Here is a 25,402-nt window from a genome sequence, read left to right as displayed (position 1 = left end):
TATTACTATGATGAGTACACTGGGCAGCTCAGCACACCACAAATACTGCAGAACCAAAGCATGCACAAATTCCATGTGCTTTCCAGAGCCTGCCCACGCTGAACTAAACAAAGGCGGGCATAAATCGCGGCCTTTTGGGCAGATGCCATCAATAACAATACAATATTTTTCAGTACCAACTCAATACTTCTTTTTCATACAAAAAAGTAAACAAAAAATTTATACAGTTTCCCATTCAATAGAAATATTTAATTAAAAACAGTGCACATATGTATATAATTAAATTACAAAACAAACATCAGGCAATCCCGACGCTCGCTTATCCCCTCGTCCTTATCATCAACAAAGAAAACGTGTAGCGCCAACTTAACTAGAAACGTAAAACGCTGTGGCATATCCTACACCGCCCCCTATTTTGTAGCACCGCAAATATGCCACATACACAGCACGCCATATGAGCAGCGCACGGCGTTCACTCTTTCCAATGGCACTCCACTGTCGTCACACTCCGTTTCAAGGAGAAGGCACATTTTCTGCACTGGGCGTAAGTACAACCCACACTCGGTCTTAATCTTGACTTGTCTAACTCGGTTGTCAATCTCTCGAGTCACTTCCAAGACTCGTCCCAAAGGCCAAGAGCCTCTGGGGAGACGTTCGTCGGTAGTCAGCACAATGGCGCCAACTTGGATGTCTTGCCGTTGGACGGTCCACTTCTGTCTTTCTTGCAGGAATGGAAGGTACTCCCTCAGCCATCGCTTCCAGAATTGGTCAGCAAGATATTGTGCTTGACGCCAGCGGCGCCTAACATACAAGTCCTTCTGGTCAGTCTTCTTTACTGGGAGCAATGCACTCTTCAGAGTCAACAGCATACTAGGCATCAACGGCAGTGGACAGTCTGGGTCGTCGTTTACCTTGGTTAGAGGTCTTCCATTCACCAAAGACTCGGCTTCTCAGAACATCTTCCATTCACCAAAGACTGGTCTTCTCAGAACAGAGTCGATAGTATGTCGTTAGTGGTGACCTGCTGCAGGCAGGTTGCACTGAGAGCTCTTCTCACTGAGCGTATGAGGCGTTCCCAGACTCCTCCGAAGTGTGACGCATGTGGCGGGTTGAAACGCCACTCGATGCCCTTAGCTGCTAGGGTTTGGGCAATTTCCTCTTCCTTGAAGTCTTGAAGAGCTTCCTTCAGCTCTCGGTCAGCTGCGACGAGGTTGGTACTGTTGTCTGACCATATTCTCTTGACAGCTCCTCGCCTGGCCGTAAACTTTCTCACTGCATCTACCCACTGACATTGGGTATGATTGTGCTTGGGAGATATTGTGTCGTAAATACAAGAATGACAATGACCTGTCAGATGCTTATGTCAAGAAGCTATTTGATTGGAAGGAGATTAATGCAGGTGATATTGATGGCCTGGAAAATTATGCTGCATGTTTGAAGACAGTTAAGGCAGCACTTGGTAATAACTACCATCGAATATAGCTTCAAGAAACAATGAAGAAGATTGTTGAAAAGCTCCCATACCAACTGAGAGTGAGATGGGTAGCGAAATGTGAGGAACATAAGTTCAAGCTTCCAGCTCTAATAGAGTACATTGAAAAGCAGGCGTGTATTGCCAAGCATCTCTCCTATTATGAGTGCGACCGTCGTACCCCGAAGCCTACTGAGAAGCCATCCAAGCCCGTCAGGCCTAAGACCTTACCTGTACAACACACAGCTTTACCAGCTAGAGGGGGAAATGGTGTCCCTTCTGCACTAAGGAGGACCATGAACTTAAAGAGTGCTTCAACTTTGAGAGGTTGAAGCTTCCAGATTGCTGGGAGGTGATAAAGAAGGCAAGATACTGCTTCAGGTGTCTTAATGGTGAACATTCACATGCAAAATGTGAAGATGCATCCATCTGTGAAAAGTGTGGATCTCACAAGCACCATACCATGCTGCATAGTCCACCTAAGACTGCAATCAATACAGGTGCGGCCCATGTGGGAGGCAAAATTGCTATCGGGGGCGGTGAGAAGGCAGTTGGTGCTACAGAAGGTGGCGCGACTGCTACAGCTGACAAAGAGTGCTGTAGCCCCCAATGTGCAACCTATGCACTCAGTGAGTGCAAGCCAGTTACCTAAGGGAAGAACAATGCTCAAGATCTTACCTGTTCTCGTGAATGGCATCCATGCAACCTATGGATTCATCGACAGTGGAGTTGCCCCAACATTGGCAGTAAGAAGCCTGATAGACCGAATGGGTCTCAAAGGAAGACCATGCAACCAGATCATGGCAACTGAAGAAGGGACTTTCACTTGTAAGGAAGTTCTGTCCCTACACATTGTTAATATTAATACTGATGAAGGAGAACATGTGACCAACGTGTTCGTGGTTGACAAGATCAATGTGTCTATGGACCATGCCATGAGTCAAGAATGGCTGACCAAGTGGCCACATCTGAGTGACCTGGAAGTAGAAAATCTACCTGAAGATCATCGTCAAGTAGAGCTGATCATTGAGCTAGACACGACATTGAACAGAGTGATTCTAGACCAGCGACATGGGCTGAAGGACGAGGCATTTGCCTACCTGACCAAGCTAGGGTGGGTTGTTTTCGGCCCAACAGGACCCAGATCGATTTCAGGTCCTGCCCTCCTCTGTTCCATGTGTGCACTGTGGATGATACAACAGAAGTTCTGCAATGCAACTTCAACCAAGACTTTTGGGAGAAAGAGACACTCAAAGATAAAAGATTCTTTTGAAGACAAGAGATTCCTGTCTTTGCTGGACGAAACTGTTGTCCAGACAGATGAGAAGTATGTTGCTTGCTTACCCTTTAGTGACACTGAGCCTCTACCTAATAACCGTGTCATGGCAGAACGTAGGGCTCACTCCTTAAAGAAGAAATTTGAGGCAAATGAAACGTACAAGACTATATACGTCGAACAAGTAGAGAGGTACCTTTTGAAAGGGTACGCTGAGCTTGTCCCAGTCGACAAGCTGAATCGCAGTGATGGCCGTGTGAACTACATGGCGCATCATGGGGTCAAACACCCTACCAAGGACAAGCTTAGGGTTGTCTTCGACCTTAAGACTAAGCATGCTGGGATCTCACTCAATGACCACCTCATGCAGGGACCAGATCTCACAAGTAGTCTTGCTGGAGTGCTGCTGCGCTTCAGGGAAGGACAACATGCTGTTACTGCGGACATACAAGAAATGTTCCATCAAGTCGAGGTGCCAGAAGACGACAGGGACTCTTTACGCTTCCTGTGGTGGCCAGGTGGAGACACCAATCAAGCTATTCAAGAGTTCAGGATAACTTCACATGTGTTTGGAGTGCGATCATCTCCAAGTGTAGTCAACTTCTGCCTCAGACAGGCAGCACTGGACTATGGTGACAAAGCTTGCCATGCCATTCGACGCAACTTCTACGTCGACAACTTGTTGAAGTCAATGGACAGCGAGGAAGACTGTATCCAATTGACAAAAGACCTCATTGGACTCTGTGCTGATGGAGGATTCCGGCTGAACCAGTGGACATCTAGCAACAAGTGCATTCTCGCTGCTATGCCTGAAGGGGAGAGAGATAAATCAGTGGCTACATTGGACCTCAGTAAGGACGAGCTGCGTACGGAGCGCGCTTTGGGTATCCACTGGGACATGAGCAGTGATGAGTTCACCTTCAAGATCAACCTGAAGGAAAAGCCTAGGACGTGCAGAGGAGTTCTCTCTGTAGTGGCTTCCTTGTACGATCCGCTTGGTTTTGTTGCACCTTTCACCCTGAAAGGGAAGATGTTACTACAAGACCTGTGTCGTCGTAACTTACCTTGGGACGAAGAAATGAACAACGACGAAGCAAATCGCTGGAGCAGATGGACTTCCCAGTTTCAGTGTCTAGGAGACTTCAAGATCAGAAGAAGCCTAGTGCCTCCAGACTTTGGGGAGGTATTATCGTACCAACTTCACCATTTTGCGGACGCAAGCCAGACAGGATATGTTGTGGCCACATATCTGTGCACGGTAAGCAAGAATAACCAAGTGAACAGTACACTGGTTATGGGTCAAGAGACCAAACATTCCACAAATGGAATTGACTGCAGCTGCTGTAGCAGCTCTACTTGATTGCAAGATCAGGTCAGAACTCGATTTGGAGTTGTGTGACTCAGTGTTCTGGAACGACAGCACGTATGTCCTGAAGTACATCCATAACCTGTCTGCAAGATACCACACGTTTGTGAACAACCGTGTGAACCTCATCCGCGACCTCAGTGACATCACCGCTTGGAGGTATATGAACTCCTCTGCGAACCCTGCAGACCTGGCCTCTCGGGGCCTTGATGTGGACAGCATGCTGGAGTCATCGCTGTGGCTGACAGGACCAGAGTTCCTGTGTCAAGAGCAGGACAGTTGGCCAGCTCTTCCTGACGATGTGAAGCGAGCAGAACTAGATGGAGATCCAGAAGTTAAGCAGTCTGCACCCATCTTCAGCATGGTTGTGCCGGAACCAATCTTAGTAGAGAAGATTGCTGCCAAGTTCTCTTCATGGACCAAGATAATGCGAATCATCGCTCGACTGAGGCGATTAGGAACCAAGAGCGGATCAGAAGTGTTATCTGCAAACGAGATGAATAGTGCAACAACCATAATATGGAAGAAGATTCAAGTTCAAGAGTATGGGAGTGAGATCAAATCACTTCAAGAAGGATTCCGAGGTGAAGAAATCCAGCAAGATTTGCAAGTTGCGACCATTTCTGCAAGAAGGCTTGCTGAAGGTTGGTGGAAGACTCTGTGAAGCCACCATCAGGTGATAGCTGCAAGCACCCCATCATTCTTCCATCCAAGTCGCCAATTGTGAGGAAGATGGTGCGATGGACCCATGAAACAAACAGCCATTGTGGGCAGAACCATCTTATGGCTTAACTAAGAAAAAACTACTGGATCATTCATGGAAATTCAGTAGTTAGATCAGTGATACGTGACTGTGTCATCTGTAGAAGACTCAGTTGTCGGCCAGTGAATCAAGTGATGGCTGACTTGCACTCTGACCGGATCTGTCCGGGGATCCTCCCTTCACCAATACAGGGGCAAACTGCTTCGGTCCCTTCTTTGTGAAGCAAGGGCGCTCTACAGTGAAGCGCTGGGGAGCCATTTTTACCTGCCTGACGGTGCGAGCGATTCACCTGGAGGTTCTCAGCTCGATGGTACCAACCTCCAGGTGAATCGCTCGCACTGTCAGGCAGGTAAAAATGGCTCCCCAGCGCTTCACTGTAGAGCGCCCTTGCTTCACAAAGAAGGGACCGAAGCAGTCTGCCCCTGTATTGGTGAAGGAAGGATCCCCCGGACAGATCCGGTCAGAGGGCAAGTCAGCCATCACTTGATTCACTGGCCGACAACTGAGTCTTCTACAGATGACAGTCACGTATCACTGATCTAACTACTGAATTTCCATGAACGATCCAGTAGTTTTTTCTTAGTTAAGCCATAAGATGGTTCTGCCCACAATGGCTGTTTGTTTTATGGGTCCATCGCACCATCTTCCTCACAATTGGCGACTTGGATGAAAGAATGATGGGGTGCTTGCAGCTATCACTGATGGTGGCTTCACAGTCTTCCACCAACCTTCAGCAAGCCTTCTTGTAGAAATGGTCGCAACTTGCAAATCTTGCTGGATTTCTTCACCTTGGAATCCTTCTTGAAGTGATTTGATCTCACTCCCATACTCTTGAACTTGATTCTTCTTCCATATTATGGTTGTTGCACTATTCATCTCGTTTGCAGATAACACTTCTGATCCGCTTTTGGTTCCTAATCGCCTCAGTCGAGCGATGATTCGCACTATCTTGGTCCATGAAGAGAACTTGGCAGCAATCTTCTCTACTAAGATTGGTTCCGGCACAACCATGCTAAAGTTGGGTGCAGACTGCTTAACTTCTGGATCTCCATCTAGTTCTGCTCGCTTCACATCGTCAGGAAGAGCTGGCCAACTGCCCTGCTCTTGACACAGGAACTCTGGTCCTGTCAGCCACAGCGATGACTCCACCAAGCTGTCCACTTAAGGCCCCGAGAGGCCAGGTCTGCAGGGTTCGCAGAGGTGTTCACACACCTCCAAGCGGTGATGTCACTGAGGTCGCGGATGAGGTTCACACGGTTGTTCACAAACGTGTGGTATCTTGCAGACAGGTTCCGGATGTACTTCAGGACAGACGTGCTGTCGTTCCAGAACACTGAGTCACACAACTCCAAATCGAGTTCTGACCTGATCTTGCAATCAAGTTGAGCTGCCACAGCAGCTGCAGTCAATTCCATTCGTGGAATGTTTGGTCTCTACACGAGCTCGACCCATAACCAGTGTACTGTTCACTTGGTTATTCTTGCTTACCGTGCGCAGATACGTGGCCACACCATATCCTTTCTGGCTTGCGTCCACAAAATGGTGAAGTTGGTACGATGATACCTCCCCAAAGTCTGGAGGCACCAGGCTTCTTCTGATCTTGAAGTCTCCTAGACACTGAAACTCGGAAGTCTATCTGCTCCAGCGATTTGCTTCATCGTTGTTCATTTCTTCGTCCCAAGGTAAGTTGCGACGACACAGGTCTTGTAATAACATCTTCCCTTTCAGGGTGAAAGGTGCAACAAAACCAAGTGGATCGTACAAGGAAGCCACTACAGAGAGAACTCCTCTGCGTGTCCTAGGCTTCTCCTTCAGGTTGATTTTGAAGGTGAACTCATCACTGCTCATGTCCCAGTGGATACCCAAAGTGCGCTCCGCAGGTAGCTCGTCCTTACCGAGGTCCAATGTAGCCACTGATTTATCTCTCTCTCCTTCAGGCATGGAAGCGAGAATGCACTTGTTGCTAGGTGTCCACTGGTTCAGCCGGAATCCTCCATCAGCACAGAGTCCAATGAGGTCTTTTGTCAATTGGATACAGTCTTCCTCGCTGTCCATTGACTTCAACAAGTTGTCGACGTAGAAGTTGCGTCGAATGGCATGGCAAGCCTCTTCACCATACTTGTCACCATAGTCCAGTGCTGCCTGTCTGAGGCAGAAGTTGACTACACTTGGAGACGATCGCGCTCCAAACACATGTGAAGTCATCCTGAACTCTTGAATAGCTTGATTGGTGTCTCCACCTGGCCACCACAGGAAGCGTAAAGAGTCCCTGTCGTCTTCTTGCACCTTGACTTGATGGAACATTTCTTGTATGTCCGCAGTAACAGCATATTGTCCTTCCCTGAAGCGCAACAGCACTCCAGCAAGACTACTTGTGAGATCTGGTCCCTGCATGAGGTGGTCATTGAGTGAGGTCCCAGCATGCTTAGTCTTAAGGTCGAAGACAACCCTAAGCTTGTCTTTGGTAGGGTGTTTGACCCCATGGTGCACCATGTAGTTCACACGGCCATCACTGCGATTCAGCTTGTCGACTGGGACAAGCTCAGCGTACCCTTTCAAAAGGTACCTCTCTACTTGTTCGACGTATATAGTCTTGTACATTTCATTTGCCTCAAATTTCTTCTTTAAGGAGTGAGCCCTACGTTCTGCCATGACACTGTTATTAGGTAGAGGCTCAGCGTCACTAAAGGGTAAGCAAGCAACATACTTCCTATCTGTCTGGACAACAGTTTCGTCCAACAAAGACAGGAATCTCTTGTCTTCAAAAGAATCTTCTATCTTTGAGAGAGTCTCTTTCTCCCAAAAGTCTTGGTTGAAGTTGCATTGCAGAACTTCTGTTGTATCATCCACAGTGCACACATGGAACAGAGGGGGCAGGACCTGAAGTCGATCTGGGTCCTGTTGGGCCGAAAACAACCCACCCTAGCTTGGTCAGGTAGGCAGATGCCTCGTCCTTCAGCCCATGTCGCTGGTCTAGAATCACTCTGTTCAATGTCGTGTCTAGCCCAATGATCAGCTCTACTTGACGATGATCTTCAGGTAGACTTTCTACTTCCAGGTCACTCAGATGTGGCCACTTGGTCAGCCATTCTTGACTCATGGCATGGTCCATAGACACATAGATCTTGTCAACCACGAGCACGTCGGTCACATGTTCTCCTTCATCAGTATTAATATTACCAATGTGTAGGGACAGAACTTCCTTACAAGTGAAAGTCCCTGCTTCAGTTGCCATGATATGGTTGCATGGTCTTCCTTTGATACCCATTCGGTCTATCAGGCTTCTTGCTGCCAATGTTGGGGCAGCTCCACTGTCGATGAATCCATAGATTGCATGGATGCCATTCACGAGAACAGGTAAGATCTTGAGCACTGTTCTTCCCTTAGGTAACTGGCTTGCACTCACTGAGTGCATAGGTTGCACATTGGAGGCTACAGCACTCTTGTCAGCTGTAGCAGTCGCGCCACCTTCTGTAGCACCAACTGCCTTCTCACCGCCCCCGATAGCACTTTTGCCTCCCACATGGGCCGCACCTGTATTACTTGCAGTCTTAGGTGGACTATGCAGCATGGTATGGTGCTTGTGAGATCCACACTTTTCACAGATGGATGCATCTTCACATTTTGCATGTGAATGTTCACCATTAAGACACCTGAAGCAGTATCTTGCCTTCTTTATCACCTCCCAGTGATCTGGAAGTTTCAACCTCTCAAAGTTGAGGCACTCTTTTAAGTTCATGGTCCTCCTTAGTGCAGAAGGGACACCATTTCCCTCTAGCTGGTAAAGCTGTGTGGTGTACAGGTAAGGTCTTAGGCCTGACAGGCTTGGATGGCTTCTCAGTAGGCTTCGGGATACGACGGTCGCACTTATAATAGGAGAGATGCTTGGCAATACACGCCTGCTTTTCAATGTACTCTATTAGAGCTGGAAGCTTGAACTTATGTTCCTCCCATTTCGCTACCCATCTCACTCTCAGTTGGTATGGGAGCTTTTCAATAATCTTCTTCATTGTGCCTTGAAGCTCTATTCGATGGTAGTTATTACCAAGTGCTGCCTTAACTGTCTTCAAACATGCAGCATAATTTTCCAGGCCATCAATGTCACCTGCATTAATCTCCTTCCAATCAAATAGCATCTTGATATAAGCATCTGACAGGTCATTGCCGTTCTTGTATTTATGACACATCTCCCAAGCACAATTATACCCAATGTCAGTGGGTAGATGGAAACAGTTTTCAATCAGGTTCTTGGGAGTACCATCTAAACAGTTGTATAGATGAGTTAGCCTTCGAGCAGGGCGTTGTCGGTATTACAGTCCACAATCCTTGCGAAAGAATTCTTAAACATGGAGAATTTGGTTAAGTCTCCACTGAAACGCTCCAGCTTAATCTGTGGCAGCTGCATTCATCGTGTTAGTTCTTGCTGACTAGCTAGAGCGCAATCAAGAGCCTTTACTATTTCAGAAGTTTGCAGATCTGCTTGTGACACATCTCGAGTTAAGGGAACACGTCTTGGCACAAAAGGTGTCGCATCTGGGACCAATGAAGTTGAATGATGTTCAAGACCCTTCAGGTCATACGTCACACTGTGGACGTTTGTAGGATTCACATCTACTTCATGTACCCTGCTGATTCTCCCACTCTCATAGTGAGAATTTATATCACTTCTCCACTGCTCAATCCCTTTGACATCCAACTGAGCTGATGAGTCCCTCTTCTCCCGTTGTGAAGCATTACTAGCATCGGAACCAGCATATGAAGTTCCAACTCCAGACAGTGTTTCATACTCTACCTGTAGTTTATCACAGTCTAACTTCAGGCCGTTAATCTCTTCTTGGCTCTTGCGTTAAGCTGCAGTTGCTTTGGCTTGCATTTCAACTGCAAGTGTTTTGGCTTGCATTTCCAAAGCCAATTCCTCTTCTTCTTGCTGTTTTGCTTCCACTTGTCCAACGCTGGCGTTACTTGACCCAGGCTGGAGTATTCGTCAAACTGTAGAACACTAAACCACCAGTGCAGCTAGGTTCTGAATATCGACGTTTTACTAGGGGTGAAGTCAAACACTCTTCCTCTGGTTCGTTCATATATTCCATCAAAGAAGCGAGGTTTGACCCTGCAAACAAAAGCAGCAATAAATATACAAAAAAAAAAATAATGTAAATATTCATGTAAATACAATATATATACAGTACTGTAAATATTATGTAAATACAAAATAATATAAATGATGTAAAATACAATACAGTAATTCTTCCACAGGTAAGATTCACTTAACATAAAAAAATAATAAACTTTTCCAGACGCCGATTCTAATACTAAATTCACAGATAACTACTGGTAGAAGTTGCTGTACAACCAGAAGCATTCAGCCTCCTAGCTAACAGCAACACCGGTCACTTAATACTATGATGAGTACACTGGGCAGCTCAGCACACCACAAATACAGCAGAACCACAGCATGCACAAATTCCATGTGCTTTCCAGAGTCTGCCCACGCTGAACTAAACAAAGGCGGGCATAAATCGCGGCCTTTTGGGCAGATGCCATCAATAACAATACAATATTTTTCAGTACCAACTCAAAAAAGTAAACAAAAAATGTATAGTTTTCTATTCAATAGAAATATTTAATTCAAAACAGTGCACATATGTATATAATTAAATTACAAAACAAACATCAGGCAATCCCGACGCTCGCTTATCCCCTCATCCTTATCATCAACAAAGAAAACGTTTAGCGCCAACTTAACTAGAAACGTAAAATGGTGTGGCATATCTTACAATAACTATTCATTGCAATCTATTACTTAAAAATTCAATAATTATGCTAATAAAAGATCCACCTACTCCCATCTGTTTAAATCTGAAAACAAGGGCTTCATGATTATAACGGTAAAAGGCAGCACTAAAATCAAGACCAATGACATGAACCTCCTAACTGCAATAAAGGGATTTCTTAACCCTTTTACCCCCAAAGGACGTACTGGTACGTTTCACAAAACACATCCCTTTACTCCCATGGACGTACCAGTACGTCCCTGCAAAAAAATGCTATTTACAATTTATTTTTTATTTTTTTGATAATTTTTTGAGAAAATTCAGGCATTTTCCGAGAGAATGAGACCAACCTGGCCTCTCTATGACAAAAATTAAAGCTGTTAGAGCAATTTGAAAAATATATACTGCAAAATGTGCTTGAATAAAAAATAACCCTTGGGGGTTAAGGGTTGGAAATTTCCAAATAGCCTGGGGGTAAAAGGGTTAACGGCGGAAATTATAAGAAGTGCATCACATGCTGTAAGGTCTTTACGAAAGCTAAATTGCAAACTGGGGAAGAGGTGATTGCCTTTAGTATATTTATCTAATGTAATTAGATGTTTTACCAAAAGACAAAAAACTTAATAGTATGGGAGTTATGGAAATTGGGCAGTAATCAGTCTGGCTAAATCTACCACAAACACACTCGCCTAACAGACTTACTAACATTTTCAAAAGTATATTTAATCAAATGTCATTTATTAAATTTATAATATCACTTGATGTAACATGTAAATTCAATATACTGTATTAGTACTTGGAAATTTATACTTTCCAGATTGTGAAGAAGTCTTCGATGAAGGTGAAAAAGATGGCACCGAGGATACTGAAGATAGTTATTATTGCTGCTTTTACAACACTGTGAAAGACAAAACATTATTTTAATTTTCCAACATTTGTATCTATATGTTTTTTTTATTGTGTTAGTGGAATGATAAGAAGTCAACTTTTGAGCATTGGAGCCATTTTGTATCCATGAAATACTTGATATTGGTAGCTATCAGTCATAAATTTCAAAATATCCAGAAAATAATTTATAGAAGAAATCACTACACGATCATTGTAGTTTTTGCAGTGTTGTAATAAGCATTAATATCCTCAGCATATTTATTTCTTGCTGGATTTTCTGCAAGTGGACATTCAAGTCTTATCAGCTTCTTATTTGTTCCTACTGGTATGGGTACATAGGCAGCAGAAGAGATTTATATACTGTACTATAGTCCATTTCTTTTAGCGATGCATATTTGCACCGACTCGCAGCCGTGCCCTTTTAGCTCGGAAAAATTTCCGGATCGCTGATTGGTTGACGAGATAATTCCAACCAATCAGCGATCACTAAACTTTTCCGAGCTAAAAGGGCACCGCTGCGAGTCGGTGCAAATATGCATCGCTAAAAGAAATAGACTATAGAAATAATGCAATGATGTTTACTTCTAACAATTGGTACCTTTTTCATTGTATAGTTTTAATGAATTTTTTAATGTTTCTTCTATTGACCATTTTGACTTATTGGGTAAAATACTATAAGATTATTATCTGAGAAGTATTTTCTGATTCTTGCATAATCTATATTATATTACATTTTCAACTGAAAACTATCTAGATAATGAAATCTTTTAAGAAGTTAGAGAAGTATTTTCTGATTCTTGCATAATCTATATTATATTACATTTTCAACTGAAAACAATATCCAGATAATGAAATCTTTCAAGAAGTTGGAAACAAACTGTGAAAAATGCCTTGAATTTATTGCAATGTGCAGATACTATTTATCCTTAAAAACAAAGAACATGTATGTCCGAGTTTCCATTATTATTGTTTTCAGCCGGATTATTTACAATATTTGGTTGTATCCAAGTTTTTTCCGTTCTTTATATGAGATATTTTTACCTTCAGGAGTAGGATATTTGCTGTAGCAAAAATTATACTTCCTTTCTTATGTATACTGTCCTCTTTGCATTAGAAATTAGTACTATACCAACAATAGCCATAACATCCTTGAATGTTTATATTTCACAGACTTGCCAAAGGACATATTGTAGATGACTGTTATGTGTCAGGAAACTTAACGACATCCTGATTTTCTGTTACATAGAATATTCACACTTAAAAATTTGTAAATTATTTTCTTAATGCTTTATACATATTTATATTTATTTTGAATTTTATTTAACCTATAATTGTTCCGTAACCGAAATACAAACCACGCTATTTATATAGGGTTTACTTCGGCGTAGCTGAAATGACGAGCCATTAGAATTTTAACGAGGGTTAATTAACCCCGCGCTAGTTAGCAAGGGGATAGGGGAGTGGTAGCTAGCTACCCCTACCCCCCTCACACACCGGTGAACTGCTTCTCTTCACTTTTGGCTCGGACGATGAACAGACGTCTCTGTCCCGTCCTCGCATGGCAGCCATTAATGTTTTGTCTTTACTTAATTACTTACTTTTCTTATACTTATGTAAACATTCTTATGTTTATGTATATATTTGAGTATAGAAATACAGTAAGTTTCCAACCGCTTATGTAACCATGCTCAAGGGGCTGAGCGGTTGCAAGGCCGGACCATGGAATTCGTGCGAGTATGCTCTTGGTGCTGAGCGGTCGCACTTGCAGCTACACTCAAGGGGCTAAGGAGCTGCAGGAGCTCCTCTTCGGAGGGTTGCTCTTTATGGTCAGCTTGCTGATCCAACGGCCTTAGGGGGCGCCTTCATCAGTTCTTCTTGTCTCTTCTACGAAGTGTTCACCTCTCTCGTTCGCGAGAGAGGACACTCATAGAGACTTCTCTTCGGAGGACTCCCCTGCTGTTGTTGCTGATGTTGCTGAAGGCTCAGTTCCCCCCTCCGAACATCCTTCAAGGGGGCAGCTGAGTCCAACGGTCTCTCCTGCGAGTGTCTCTCCCACTCGGGGGAATTCAGTAACAGAGACTCCTCTTCGGAGGACTGATGATGGTGCTCCTGTTCGTGGTCGTCTTCATCTTCAGCATCAGAGGATCCTCCTCGACAAGAACAGACCATTGCAGCTGCTTCGCTAGACCTTTCGGCAAATCGTTCGCGATCTCCAACACCTGCCAGACCTTCTTGTCTTCCTTCTCTGTTCCTGGACGCAGATGCGCAGTGGGCGCCACTCCACCCCGTTTTCCAACGGGCACCGGTCCCTTCGGGGAAAAGGGCTTATCTCACAATGTGAGTAACTCCCTTTAGTGCCAGGTTTTTACCTGTGCAACCTCATTCTCCAGTTACAAATGCTCTCCTGCTGTGGACCAGACTTCTGCTGAATCAACACTCCAGCGACCTCCTGTAGCTGAGTCTCGCCATAGATCTCCTGATCGCCAACTCTTCTGAGACCTTCTGTGCGGCTACGCGCCATGTGCACCAACGGTCTCCTGAACGCCCACGATCACCTGCTCGCCAGCGCACATCTGCTCGCCCTTTTCTGATGTGCGCAAATGCGCGCCAACGTTCGCCCTCGCGCCCACGATCTCCGGATCTGGGCGCAGGCAGGGAGATTATTTCTTCGCTGAACTCTACGTTCACCTGCTCGCCAGCGCGCATCTGCGCCCCCCTTTCCTGATGTGCGCAATACGCGCCAACGTTGCCCACGCGTCCACGCGTCCACGATCTTCTGATCTGGGCACAGGCAAGGAGTTTATTCCTTCGCCTCCTCGCCGACGATCTCTCTGGTTCTGCACCCTCGCTGATATCATCTGGACGCGCATATCTTCTGGCCACGCAACTACGCGCCTACGATCTCCCGGTTCCTGCCTCGTTGCGCGCAGTTCAAGAAGTTCCTACGCTAGCGCACAGGTTCTTCTGGACTCGCAGCGCCCTTCTGGAGTTTCGCGCCAAGCACGCGCGGTTCCAGTTCCAGCGCGCCAACGCGCCAGCACGCTTCCACTTCACACCGCGCCGCGCCGCGCCGCCCAGGAGACACCTCACAGGCACCCCTGGGCTCTCCTTGCGCGCCAGCGATCTCCAATGCGCCCGCGCAATTCTTCGCCTGCGTGCAAGCGTTTTCAATGCACCAACGCTTCAATCGTCATAAGTTTCCTATGCGCCCACGCGTTAACTCTCCTGTACGCGATCGGTCACTACGCGCCACCTCGCCAACGAGCCTTCGAGCCATCGCTCGCTTACGCGTCATCGGTCTCCCGGCCGCCTGCGCTCGCCCTTACGACCGCGCACTCATGTTCGCCCGCGCGATTCCCGCCAGCGAGCCATCGCTCGCCTACGCGCCATCGGTCTTCCGACTGCCAGCGCTCGCCCTCACCTGCTCGGCCACGCGCACTTTCGCCTGCGTGCGAACCAACGATTTACCATCGCGCAAGCGCCATGGCGATTTCGACCGCGATTCCCGTCGGGCTTTCGCAACACGGGCAACCTGGCGAGTCTTCTGGAGCGCGTACTTCGATCTTCACCCCGTAAACGCAGAGCATGGCACATGCAAGAGCAGGAAGAATCTTCAGAGGTCTCCTTCTTTTCAGGCAGGCCCCATCATCTCTACTCCTCAGGATCGTTCGATTCCCTTCCCCCAGCGGGAGTCGCTGACACTGCGTCTGTCAGCCGTCAGCAGAGGAGGTACTTCGAGATCATGGGGGAACCTGGTTTAGCCCTTCCTCTCCACCATTCCGTGGAAGGGGCTTACCAGGGAGTTTTTCTCTCGAGAAATTCTCCGCCCGGCAGGTGACATTCTTGTCTTCGGAGATCTTAAGCCAGGAGAAAGCTGCAAAGTGTGCCATGCGGGCCTCTTCGTGGCTGGTCGTCTGGCTTGGATCTCTGGGCATCCTGTTGCGATCCGAGAATTCCTCCATGGAGAGCTCCAGGAAGGTCATGGAAACTTTCCTCTTCCCGGGCACGAGCACCATCGTTTCCCGGCTCACCAAGTTTCGAACTTGTGGGCAAACTCGATGTTGAAGCATTGAGATGCAGTGACCGAGAGGTTCCTCTCGGAAGTCTCGACCATGGATGTCGGCAAGCTCAGACACTCTTCCATCCTTGGAAAGACCTTGTTTTGAGCCCAAGGACGGGGAACGGACAGCTGAGAGGTGGAGAAAGTCGAATCACGATTCGCTCCTCCAAAGGCGCTTACATCCAGACCCTACAAGCCTCCAGCGCCTCAACAACAACAGCCTCGTCAGCCTAGGACTTCGGAACCGGCCCCGGCAGCTAAGACAAGGTGTCTAAACATCAGCCCCCTCCTGTCAGAGACAAGAAGGGCGGGAAGTCCTCCTGGGGAGGCAATAATCCTGTCCTGAGGGAGAGGCCGCAAACGCTAGGATTGGCAACCCCCCTGCATGATCCCCAGTGGGGGTATGCCTAAGGTTGCGCGCTCAGGTGGCAGCAACTCGGGGCCGATTCCTGCACGATCTCCGTGATCAGCCAAGGATATCGCGTCCTGTTCTTTACATCTCTACCTCCACTGACAGCGAATTCAGTGTCGCTGAGCTCCTATGCCATGGGATTGGCAAAGGGGCTAGCCCTTTAGGCAGAAATCGAGACTATGCTCTAGAAGGATGCTCTCCAAAAGGTCATCGACGGCTCCCCCCCCCCAGCTTCTTCAGTCGACTACTCTTTCTTGTAAGAAAGCGTCTGAAGGCTGGAGACCTGTCTCGACCTCTCAGCCCTGAACAAATTTGTCGAATAAACTTCGTTCAGCGTGGAACAGCAGAGTCAATCAGGCTTGTAGTGAGACCACAAGACTTCATGTACACACTGGATCTGAAGGACGGGTACTTCCAGATCCCAATCCATCCGTCTCCAGGAAGTACTTGAAATTCAGCCTAGACAACAAGATATACCAGTTCAAGGTGCTGTTTCGATTTCTCCACAGCACCGCAGGTGTCCACCAGAATGTTCACCCTGTTATCTTCATGGCCACACAGGAGCGGCATCCGTCTCCTTCGCTTTCTGGATGACTGGCTAACCCAGGCAGTCTTGGAATCGACCCTTCTTCGACACCGAGACAAGCTTCTGGGACTTTGCCAAGATCTAAGGATCATGGTAATTCTCGAGAAGTCTTCTCTGCTTCCATCTCAACAACTGGGATATCTAGGCATGATATTAGACTCCAATCTCCAAGCCTTCCCATCAGATGACAGGATAGCAAGGCTGAGGAGAGTCGCAGAACCTTTCCTCAGACGAGGAGAGCTTCCAGCCCAATCTTGGTTACGCCTCCTAGATCACCTTTCCTCCTTGGCCAGGCTAGTTCCAACGGCCGCCTCAGGATGAGATCCCTGCATTGGCGGCCCTAGTCCTGGTGGGATCAAGACGACGATTCCCCGGACATCCTGATCCCTTTCAGACCTGCGGAACGAATGGACCTGCAGTGGTAGTTAACCTACGGAAACCTTTGCTAGGGAATGGATCTTCTCGTCCTTCCCCCGCATTTGATGCTGTTCTCGGACTTGGCAAAAGGGGGGGGGGGGCATGTTCTGAATCAGGCCTATGGTCAGAACCAGAAGGGTACCTCCACATCAATCTGCTAGGAATGAAGGCCGTATTCTGGCCCTTTAACACTTCCAACAGACCCTGGCGAGTCACTCCGTGAACGACAACTCCACGGTAGTGGCTTTTTTCAACAAGCAGGGAGGTAACTTTTCATAACAACTTTCTCATCTTGCAGTAGAGATACTGAGATGAACTGCTCAATACCCTATCGGCTCGCTTCATTCCGGACAAAGGAATGTGCTCTCCGACAGTCTGAGCAGGGCCTCACAGATAGAGAGTACCGAGTGGTCTTCGGCCCCCCCTGGTAGCCAACAAGTCCTGACCTTGTGGACCTGTTTGCGACAGCCTTGAATTTCAAGCTGCCGCTGTACTAATCCCAGTCCCAGACCCCAAGGCACTCTGGCAAGATGCCTTCTTACAACGATAGGACAACATCGACGTCTACGTCTTCCCACCGTTCTGTCTGTTGAGAAGGGGGCTCAACAAGACCAGACTATCGGTCAACCTGTCGATGACTCTGATAGCTCTGCTGCGGCATCATGCAGAGTGGTTCCCGGAACTTCTGCATCTCCTGACGGAACTCCTGAGAGAGCTTCCCCCACGACACGAGCTACTCAAACAACCATCCAGCATCTCCTCACAGAGGCGTTCCGCAACAAGTTGCGGAGCGGATGTCTCGACACCTGCGAAAGTCATCCGCAGGGGTCTACCAGGCGAAGTGAAGTCTTCTGTGGTTGGTGTCGTGGGAGAGGTACCTCTCCCCTTGATGCCACTATTCCAGCAATAGCGGAGTTATTGTATATCGGCGGGAGGAAATGCGCCTTTCGCTCTCGGCGGTGGAAGCCTATCGCTCAGCCTTAAGCCTGGCCTTCAGGCTGAAAGGAATAGACATTTCCTCCTCGCTGGATCTTTCTTCGCTCATACGAAACTACGAACTTACCTGCCCCCAGTCGGAGTGAGACCTCCTCCATGGAACATGGTTCGGGCTCTTAGGGCTCTTAAGAGATCTCCTTGTGAACCATTATGCCAGGCTTCTGATCGTCACCTGTCTTGGAAGATGGTGCTCCTGCTCGCTCTGGCCTCGGCCGAGCATGTCAGCGAACTTCATGGTCTCTTGTACGACGTCGCCCATTCAAGAGGATAGGTGGAGGTAACGTTCAGGTTCGTCCCTGAGTTGGTTACTAGACTCAAAATCTTGGAGTCCCGGACCTTCGGTTCGACTCCTTCAGGATTTCGAGTCTCCGTTCTGTAACAGATGACCCAGACCTTCTCCTACTATGCTCAGTAAGGAGTCGGAGGGGTTATCTTAAGGAACAGCTGCAGTTCGTCCTCACGTGCAAGCCCTGTTTGGGAGCACAGGGAGGACGGAGAGGAGGGTCATCAAGAATGCCTTTTCAGCCTGGATTCAAAGGGTCATCCATCACGCCCTGAATCCAGACCCTCCTCCGTCACGTCGCCTTAGAGCACACAATGTCAGGCATCGCAACGTCCCTGGCCTTCAAGAGGAACTGCTCTGTGACGCAGGTGCTACAAGCTGGAGTCTGGAAGCGTCTAACGACCTTCACAGCCCACTACCTGCAGGAAGTGACCCACAGGAGGCTCGATACGTTTTCTATCGGCCTTGTGGTGGCTACACAGCAGCTGGTCTAACCTCAGGCTCCTTAATGGACTGGTAGCAGAAGGTTGAGGGCATTGTTACCCGGTCTTAAACTGCATGAATGAAAGAAGTATGTCTGGCCCTTACTTCTTTCTTCATCCTCCCCTCTCTTGGGGAAAGCAGCATCCTGGGTTCTCTGCATAGCTGACCTCAAACCTCTGCAGGTAAACCATGCTTCCTTGTGTTCCTAGTATTAAGTTAATACTGTTGCGTCCCCCATACCCTGACGAGGTGGTATTGGGAACGTCCTAGCCTAGAATTCCAGCTAAAGGACTTCAGGTCGACTTCCTAGGACAAGTCACACTTCTTTCCTCCACACACAAGCTTATGTAGGCCGCACGTTTCTTGCGTAGCAAGAAACTTGCGAGGTGCAGGGACTCTTTTTCTTGAGTGCTGCTCACTCGGATTCTGAGTCCCCAGGTAAGCCAAAGCCAGTAAGGCTGGGGACTTTCCACCCTACCTAAGGGTAAGTCACCCTATGTAATTAGCGTGGTTTGTATTTCGGTTACAGAACAAATGACAAATTCGGAGATAATTTTTATTTTTCCTAACCATACAAACCTTAGCTATTTACATATTTTCCCGCCAGCCCTGTCCCCCAAGGCAAGTCCTACCTCTAAGTGAAGTGAAGCAGTTCACCGGTGTGTGAGGGGGGGGAGGGGTAGCTAGCTACCACTCCCCTACCCCCTTGCTAACTAGCGCGGGGGGGTAATTAACCCTCGTTAAAATTCTAATGGCTCGTCATTTCAGCTACGCCGAAAGTAAACCCTATGTAAATAGCTAAGGTTTGTATGGTTAGGAAAAATAAAAATTATCTCCGAATGTCATATTTATGAATGTAAAACGACAAAATCTCGCTATGAACGTTGGGTGCGGGAGGTGTGCTTATCTAGAGGCCTTAATCTACGGTTATTTGCCAACCTCTTGTTTCTATACTTTTATAGCACTTTGTTCTTTTCTCAGGCTTGTGAACTTTCTAAAATTTTTACACTGTTGCAGTGGTACCCCAGTTCAAGAACGTAAATTGTTCTGGAAAGCTGTTTGAGCATAGGTTTTGTGAAAATCTGATTAACTTTCCCCTTTAAAAATAAATTTCAAATGTATTAAACTGTTATGAACTCCAAAATTCACTCCTAAAGTAGTTTTGCATGAAGCTTGTTTACATGCATAAAGTCTTACAAAACCAAATAACTAAAAATTTTAAAAACAATTTGTATTTTTCCTAGCTATTCAAACCTGAGCTGTTCACTGGGTTAGCTCTGGCACAGTTTTTGTTACAACCAGACTGAAGAATTATTGTGGATTTGGCAACATTGTATGGTTGTCATGGACCCATCAGCGCTTCGAAGATGAGTTGATGCTTGGTCAAGACTTTCAGGGTGGTTGAGGCAGGTAGTATATACAAATGAATTTGGTTTGTATAAATAGGAAAAATACAAATTGTTTTTAAAATTTGTAGTTTGTTCCTATGTGAATACAAATCCTCAGAATTTGTTGGGCCTTCCTTTGGTGGGAGAAAGACCCCAAGTGACAGAGAGAGCATCTGTCCAACCTTTGATGTGAAAAGTCATGTTCGTCTCTCATATGTGAATATAAATCTTCAGAATTTGTTGGGGCCTTCCTTTGGTGGGAGAAAGTCCCCAAGCGACAGAGAAAGCATCTGTCCAACCTTTGATGTGAAAAGTCATGTTCGTCTCTCATATGTGAATATAAATCTTCAGAATTTGTTGGGGCCTTCCTTTGGTGGGAGAAAGTCCCCAAGCGACAGAGAAAGCATCTGTCCAACCTTTGATGCAAGAGGTTATGTTCGGTTCTGATAAGAGGTGAGGGGTATGATGTTCTAACCTCAGCTAACAAATGTAAGTAACAATCATGGCCTGACCAAAGATTAAATTATTGTAAGAAAATTCAGTTATTTAATTGAAGGATATATATTACCATCATAACACACAAAGGTGTGCTTAGTTGCATGAGTTTCCATCAGTGTGGATACTTCATAGGGAGGGAGAGGAGGAGAAGAGGAAGAACCCATTCATTTAACTTATACAAAAGAGTAGAACCTTTATCACTCTCCAAGTTGGGGGTCTGATTGATCAAAGCTGAGAGCTCCTACAAGGAGGACAGGTCAATTCCCTTCAGTATATACAAATGGCTAAAGGCTGAGCGATATCCTTTCACTGTTGTGACTGAGAGAAGTTTCTCTTTCCGCTAAGCAATGTCCTTTTCATAACAACAATCGCAGAAAGGGAACACTGCCTGGTAGACTGCTATGGAGGTATCCTGAAATTGCTTCGCAGTCGGTCTTGAAAAGCCCTTCTTTCGGAGATGCTGGATAACTTCCAGCGGTGAAAACACAGTAATTAAATGCTTCATGGAATTTTTTCACATGAGGTTGCCAAAGAAGGTTTGGCCAAGCTGGAAGCTCTTTTGGAGCTTCTATGAACAGGTTTCAAAGATCTGGATACCTCTCCACTTGAGGCCACTTTGGTGTACCCTATTAGATTTTGAGGCATCCTAATTTTGTTTAGAACCTAACAGATCAGGCAGAACAGGCAAAGGCACAGATGTCCACCCTGTCCCAGGGGGTGTTGGAAGGCATCTTCCATTACTGCTGTTGGGTCGAGGAAAGGAGAACAATACACTGCTAGTTTGTGGTTCAGGTGTGGCAAACAAGTCGATGATCGGGGAACTCCACACTATCAGGAGACCCCTTGCAACTGGAGAATTTAAAGACCATTCTTAACCAACTATTGTTCCTAGTCAGCTTAAATTGCATGCTATCACATGACTTTTCTGTGATGAAACAGGCTGAGAGATGGATGACGTTCACTTGAGCCCAATGCTGCATCCCTACTGCCAAAAGAAGTAACACAGAACCTCCTTGCTTGTTGATGTATGTCACTACTAACATGCTGTCGGTCATCAACACTACTGAGTAACCTGCGACCCTTGACAGTTGAAAGCGAAGTAGAGTAACACTAGATGTGCAGCACTTTCATTGCCAAGTAGTTTATATGGAACAACTTGACTTCCTGTGTTTATTTTCCTGACACTTTTGCCTCTCGAAGATGCACTCCCCACCCTTGGCAAGAAACATTAGAGAATAGGAGGAAGACTGGAGATACTCTCAGCAGAGCAGATGATTGAGACCATTGGTTTTTCAATGCTCACTGAACTGAGCAGAGATGCATTCTCCGTAAGGCACCCAAGGGGCACTAATTTTTCTAGAGAAGTGAGATGTCTGTGAATCTTTTGTCAAAGGAAAACTTGAAGGAAACCCTTCTTGAGGAAGGGTGGTGCGATCTGCTGGAGTCGCAGAATTCTGTCTCTGGATGGATATACTCAGGCTTCACCGAGTCTATGTCCATGTCAAGTTACCGAAGACGAGACTGTGGATCGAAACTTGACTTGTAATTTAACCAGATCCTCAGATCACAGCCAAATTTCCGAATAAGCTCTCTGTGGTGTATAAGCCAGGCTCTTCAGTCTCCCAGTAAGGGTCATTTTTCCAGGTAAATACAGGAGTCTAAATCACATGGCATGGGGCCATGAGATGACTAGAGTGAAGAGACGAGTAAAGACCTGTGAAGCTGTCGACAAGCCAAAACTCAGCAATTTGAACTGAAAATCCGTTCTCAGAAGGAGAACTGCAGATACTATATTTCCTTGATCTCGGATGGACTGGGATCTGAAAGTACGCGTCTTGAAGGTCTATGGACAAACAAGAAGACGTTCTGGTGAATTTCCTGGATAACTGTGTTGGGAGTTTCCCTCTTCAACTGGGTATGAAGGATGAACCGGTCTAAACGGAAAAGGTTATGAAAAGTTTAACCTCCCATCAGTTTCTCCAATAGGAACAGGTTGCTGAAGAAACTGGGTACCTGTCTAAGACTTCTTCAATGCCATTCTTTTCCAGCATCTTTTGCACTTTCTGGAAAAGAAGGTCTTTATAGGACCACATCGAATGGAACAATGGGATTATTGGAGTCTGTGTTAGAGGAGGGTGACAGTACGTGAACTGGACACGATACCCTGAATGGAGCACCTTTAATGCCCAGGGTCCTGCCCTGTAGAACTGCCACCTTGTCCAATGACTTTGCAGGCATCCCCCACTGGTGGTGAGTTGGGGGACATTATCATAATGGGCACCTTGACATTCTCGGTTCCTTCTGGATGAGGGATTACCTCCGCATCGAAAGGAAGACTAGGGATACATCCGTCTCTTATATTGTTGAGCGTGGACCAGTTAGGGCCGAAGACGACGCCTGGGTGTCTAGAGGAGATGATCCAGGCATGGCTGGAGGAGTAGAGAAATGTGTTGCAACTACTCTCTTTTAAAAGGATGCCTGGCCAGACTTTTCCCATTTCTCAACTGCTGCAGCCATTTCCACATGTGGGAAGAGTACCCGGTGGTCTACAGTATAACATTATTGTTTTCCTGGGCTAATATATCCTTAGCAGACATATGTAGAGCAAACTTAATATAGTGTCCCTCTTTTTGATGATGCAATTACCCTCAGATAAAGCCACACTAGGGAAGCATAAATTCTAGAACTTTTGCTCCAGAACTGACAAGTTTTTCATACTCCTTTCAACCATTTGGTTCCAAAAAGTTTTCAGACAGCATAGAAGGACAGTGCTCCTAAATGGTCTAGGCAGGAGTGGGCTTGGAAATCTGACAGGGACACAGCCTCTACATTCTGCAACTCAAGTGGCAGAGAAGGCAGCTGATTGAAGGTTAAGTCAATCGATTACTGGAGTTACACGGTATCAGGGTAGTCACATCCAAGACAAAAGGTATCAGGGCTGGAAGAAGAATGCTTCAGCTTCTTGCCTCCCTTCAAGGAACAAGCTGTCATAAGGGAACTATCTTGTTTAGCTTTCTTTTTCCTGCATCTGTTATACTTCTCCTACTGGGAGGACAACCATTCCCGGCAAATATCATAAGGGGAGTTCATTTCACATCTCTTACCTCTATACATACCACACGAGATGCAGACCAATTTTCACTCAACTCAAAAAGGTGCAAGGGTGACCAAGTCGGTTGCAGGTTCACATAAGCGCTTGCGGTTTAACACTCATACTGAGAGTAAGGAAAAGAATCACACAAAGCAATGGAGGAAGGTCGGTAACGGACGACCATTCATCGTTGCGACCAAGAGCAGAGAGGAAACGCATACACTAGCATCAACTCACCAAAGTGCTGCTTGGTCCATGACGCAGCCATACAATGTTGCCATGCTCACAAAAATGCTTCAATCTGATTGTAACAAAAGCTGCGACAAAGCTAACTCAATAAATGACGAGGATTTGGATCCTCGTGGGAACATACAACAAATAGATGAAATAAATGAAAATTTAACTTCACTTTACCTGTGAAGGAGGAAGGAATGTGAAGAGGAGAGATGTTATTGTTATGAAAGGAGCTTCCCTTCCATAAAAATGTCAAATTAGAACCTAATGCAATACACTGTTGGCATTACTTAGGGTCTTTGCAGTGTTCTTTTAGACCCTAGTTGCAGTTACTTTGTATCCTTATGCCTTACCTCAATTCTCGATTACTCTCTTTTGCTCTCAAACCTCTCGCAACTTTTACCTCACAGAGCAACAGCTGAGTTTTCCTGCGTTGCATAAGCACTGGATGGCTTCACAGGCCTCCGTATCGGCCTATACTGTATAGTCCACACATATAAATCCAATCGAAGAGTCCTTCTGGTGTTCACTCACTTCTCTCTCTGCTACTGCAAAGATAATTGTTTCTGCTTACATTTGAACATGTGTTAACAATGACAAATTCGTAGATAATTTGTATTTTTCCTAACCATACAAACCTTAGCTATTTAAATAGGGTACAGTATTACTTTTGGCGTAGCTGAAATGACGAGCCATTAGATTTTTAACAAGGGTTTACTACCCCCTCGCTAGTTAGCAAGGGGGTAGGGGAAGGGTAGCTAGCTACCCCTTCCCCCCTCACACACCGGTGAACTAGTTCACTTTGCTTAGAGGTAGGACTTATCCCGGGGGACAGGGCTGGTGGGCAAGTTTGATTAAATAGCTAAGGTTTGTACGGTTAGGAAATATACAAATTATCTACGAATTTGTCATTTGTTCCGTAACCCAAATACAAACCACGCTATTTAAATAGGGTGACTTAACCCTTAGGAAGGGTTATAAGTCCCAGCCGTACTGGCTTTGGCTTTTTGCCCGGGGACTCAGTATCTGAGTACAGTAAGTAGAACTCAAGATAAGGAGTCCCTGCATCTCGCAAGTACCTTGCTCTGCAAGGATCGCGGCCTACGTAAGCTTGTGTGTGAAGGAATGAAGTTCGACTCGTCCTAGGAAGTTGACCTGGAGTCCTTTAGATGGAATTCTAGGATAGGACGTTCCCAATACCACCTCGTAAGGGTATGGGGGACGTGACAGTATTATCTTAATACTAGGAACACAAGGAAGCATGGTTTACCTGCAGTGGTTTGAGGTCAGCTGTGCAGAGAACCCAGGATGCTGCTTTCCCCAAGAGGGGAGGATGAAGAAAAGAATAAGGGCCAGGCATACCTTTTCATTCATGCAGACTAAAACCGGGTAACAATGCCCTCAACCTTCTGCTAC

The 25,402-nt window shown here is 46.3% G+C and overlaps 1 protein-coding gene across 2 annotated transcripts in view; it reads left to right on the top strand.

The window, feature by feature from the left end:
• Nucleotides 1-12,845, top strand: part of Zwilch (zwilch kinetochore protein) — an 81,685-nt gene extending 68,840 nt beyond the window's left edge. For both annotated transcript variants that reach the window (XM_068345311.1, XM_068345310.1), the window contains exon 15: nt 11,468-12,845. In XM_068345311.1, the coding sequence (XP_068201412.1) occupies nt 11,468-11,574 (107 nt within the window). In that variant the 3' untranslated portion in view covers nt 11,575-12,845. The remainder of the gene's footprint in view (nt 1-11,467) is intronic.
• The last annotated feature ends 12,557 nt before the right edge of the window (nt 12,846-25,402 follow it).

Source organism: Palaemon carinicauda, chromosome 21 (genome assembly GCF_036898095.1).
Source record: "Palaemon carinicauda isolate YSFRI2023 chromosome 21, ASM3689809v2, whole genome shotgun sequence".
NCBI lineage: Eukaryota > Metazoa > Arthropoda > Malacostraca > Decapoda > Palaemonidae > Palaemon > Palaemon carinicauda.
The sequence above is the reverse complement of the archived record's forward strand: the minus strand, read 5'-3'. Positions and strand labels throughout refer to the sequence as shown.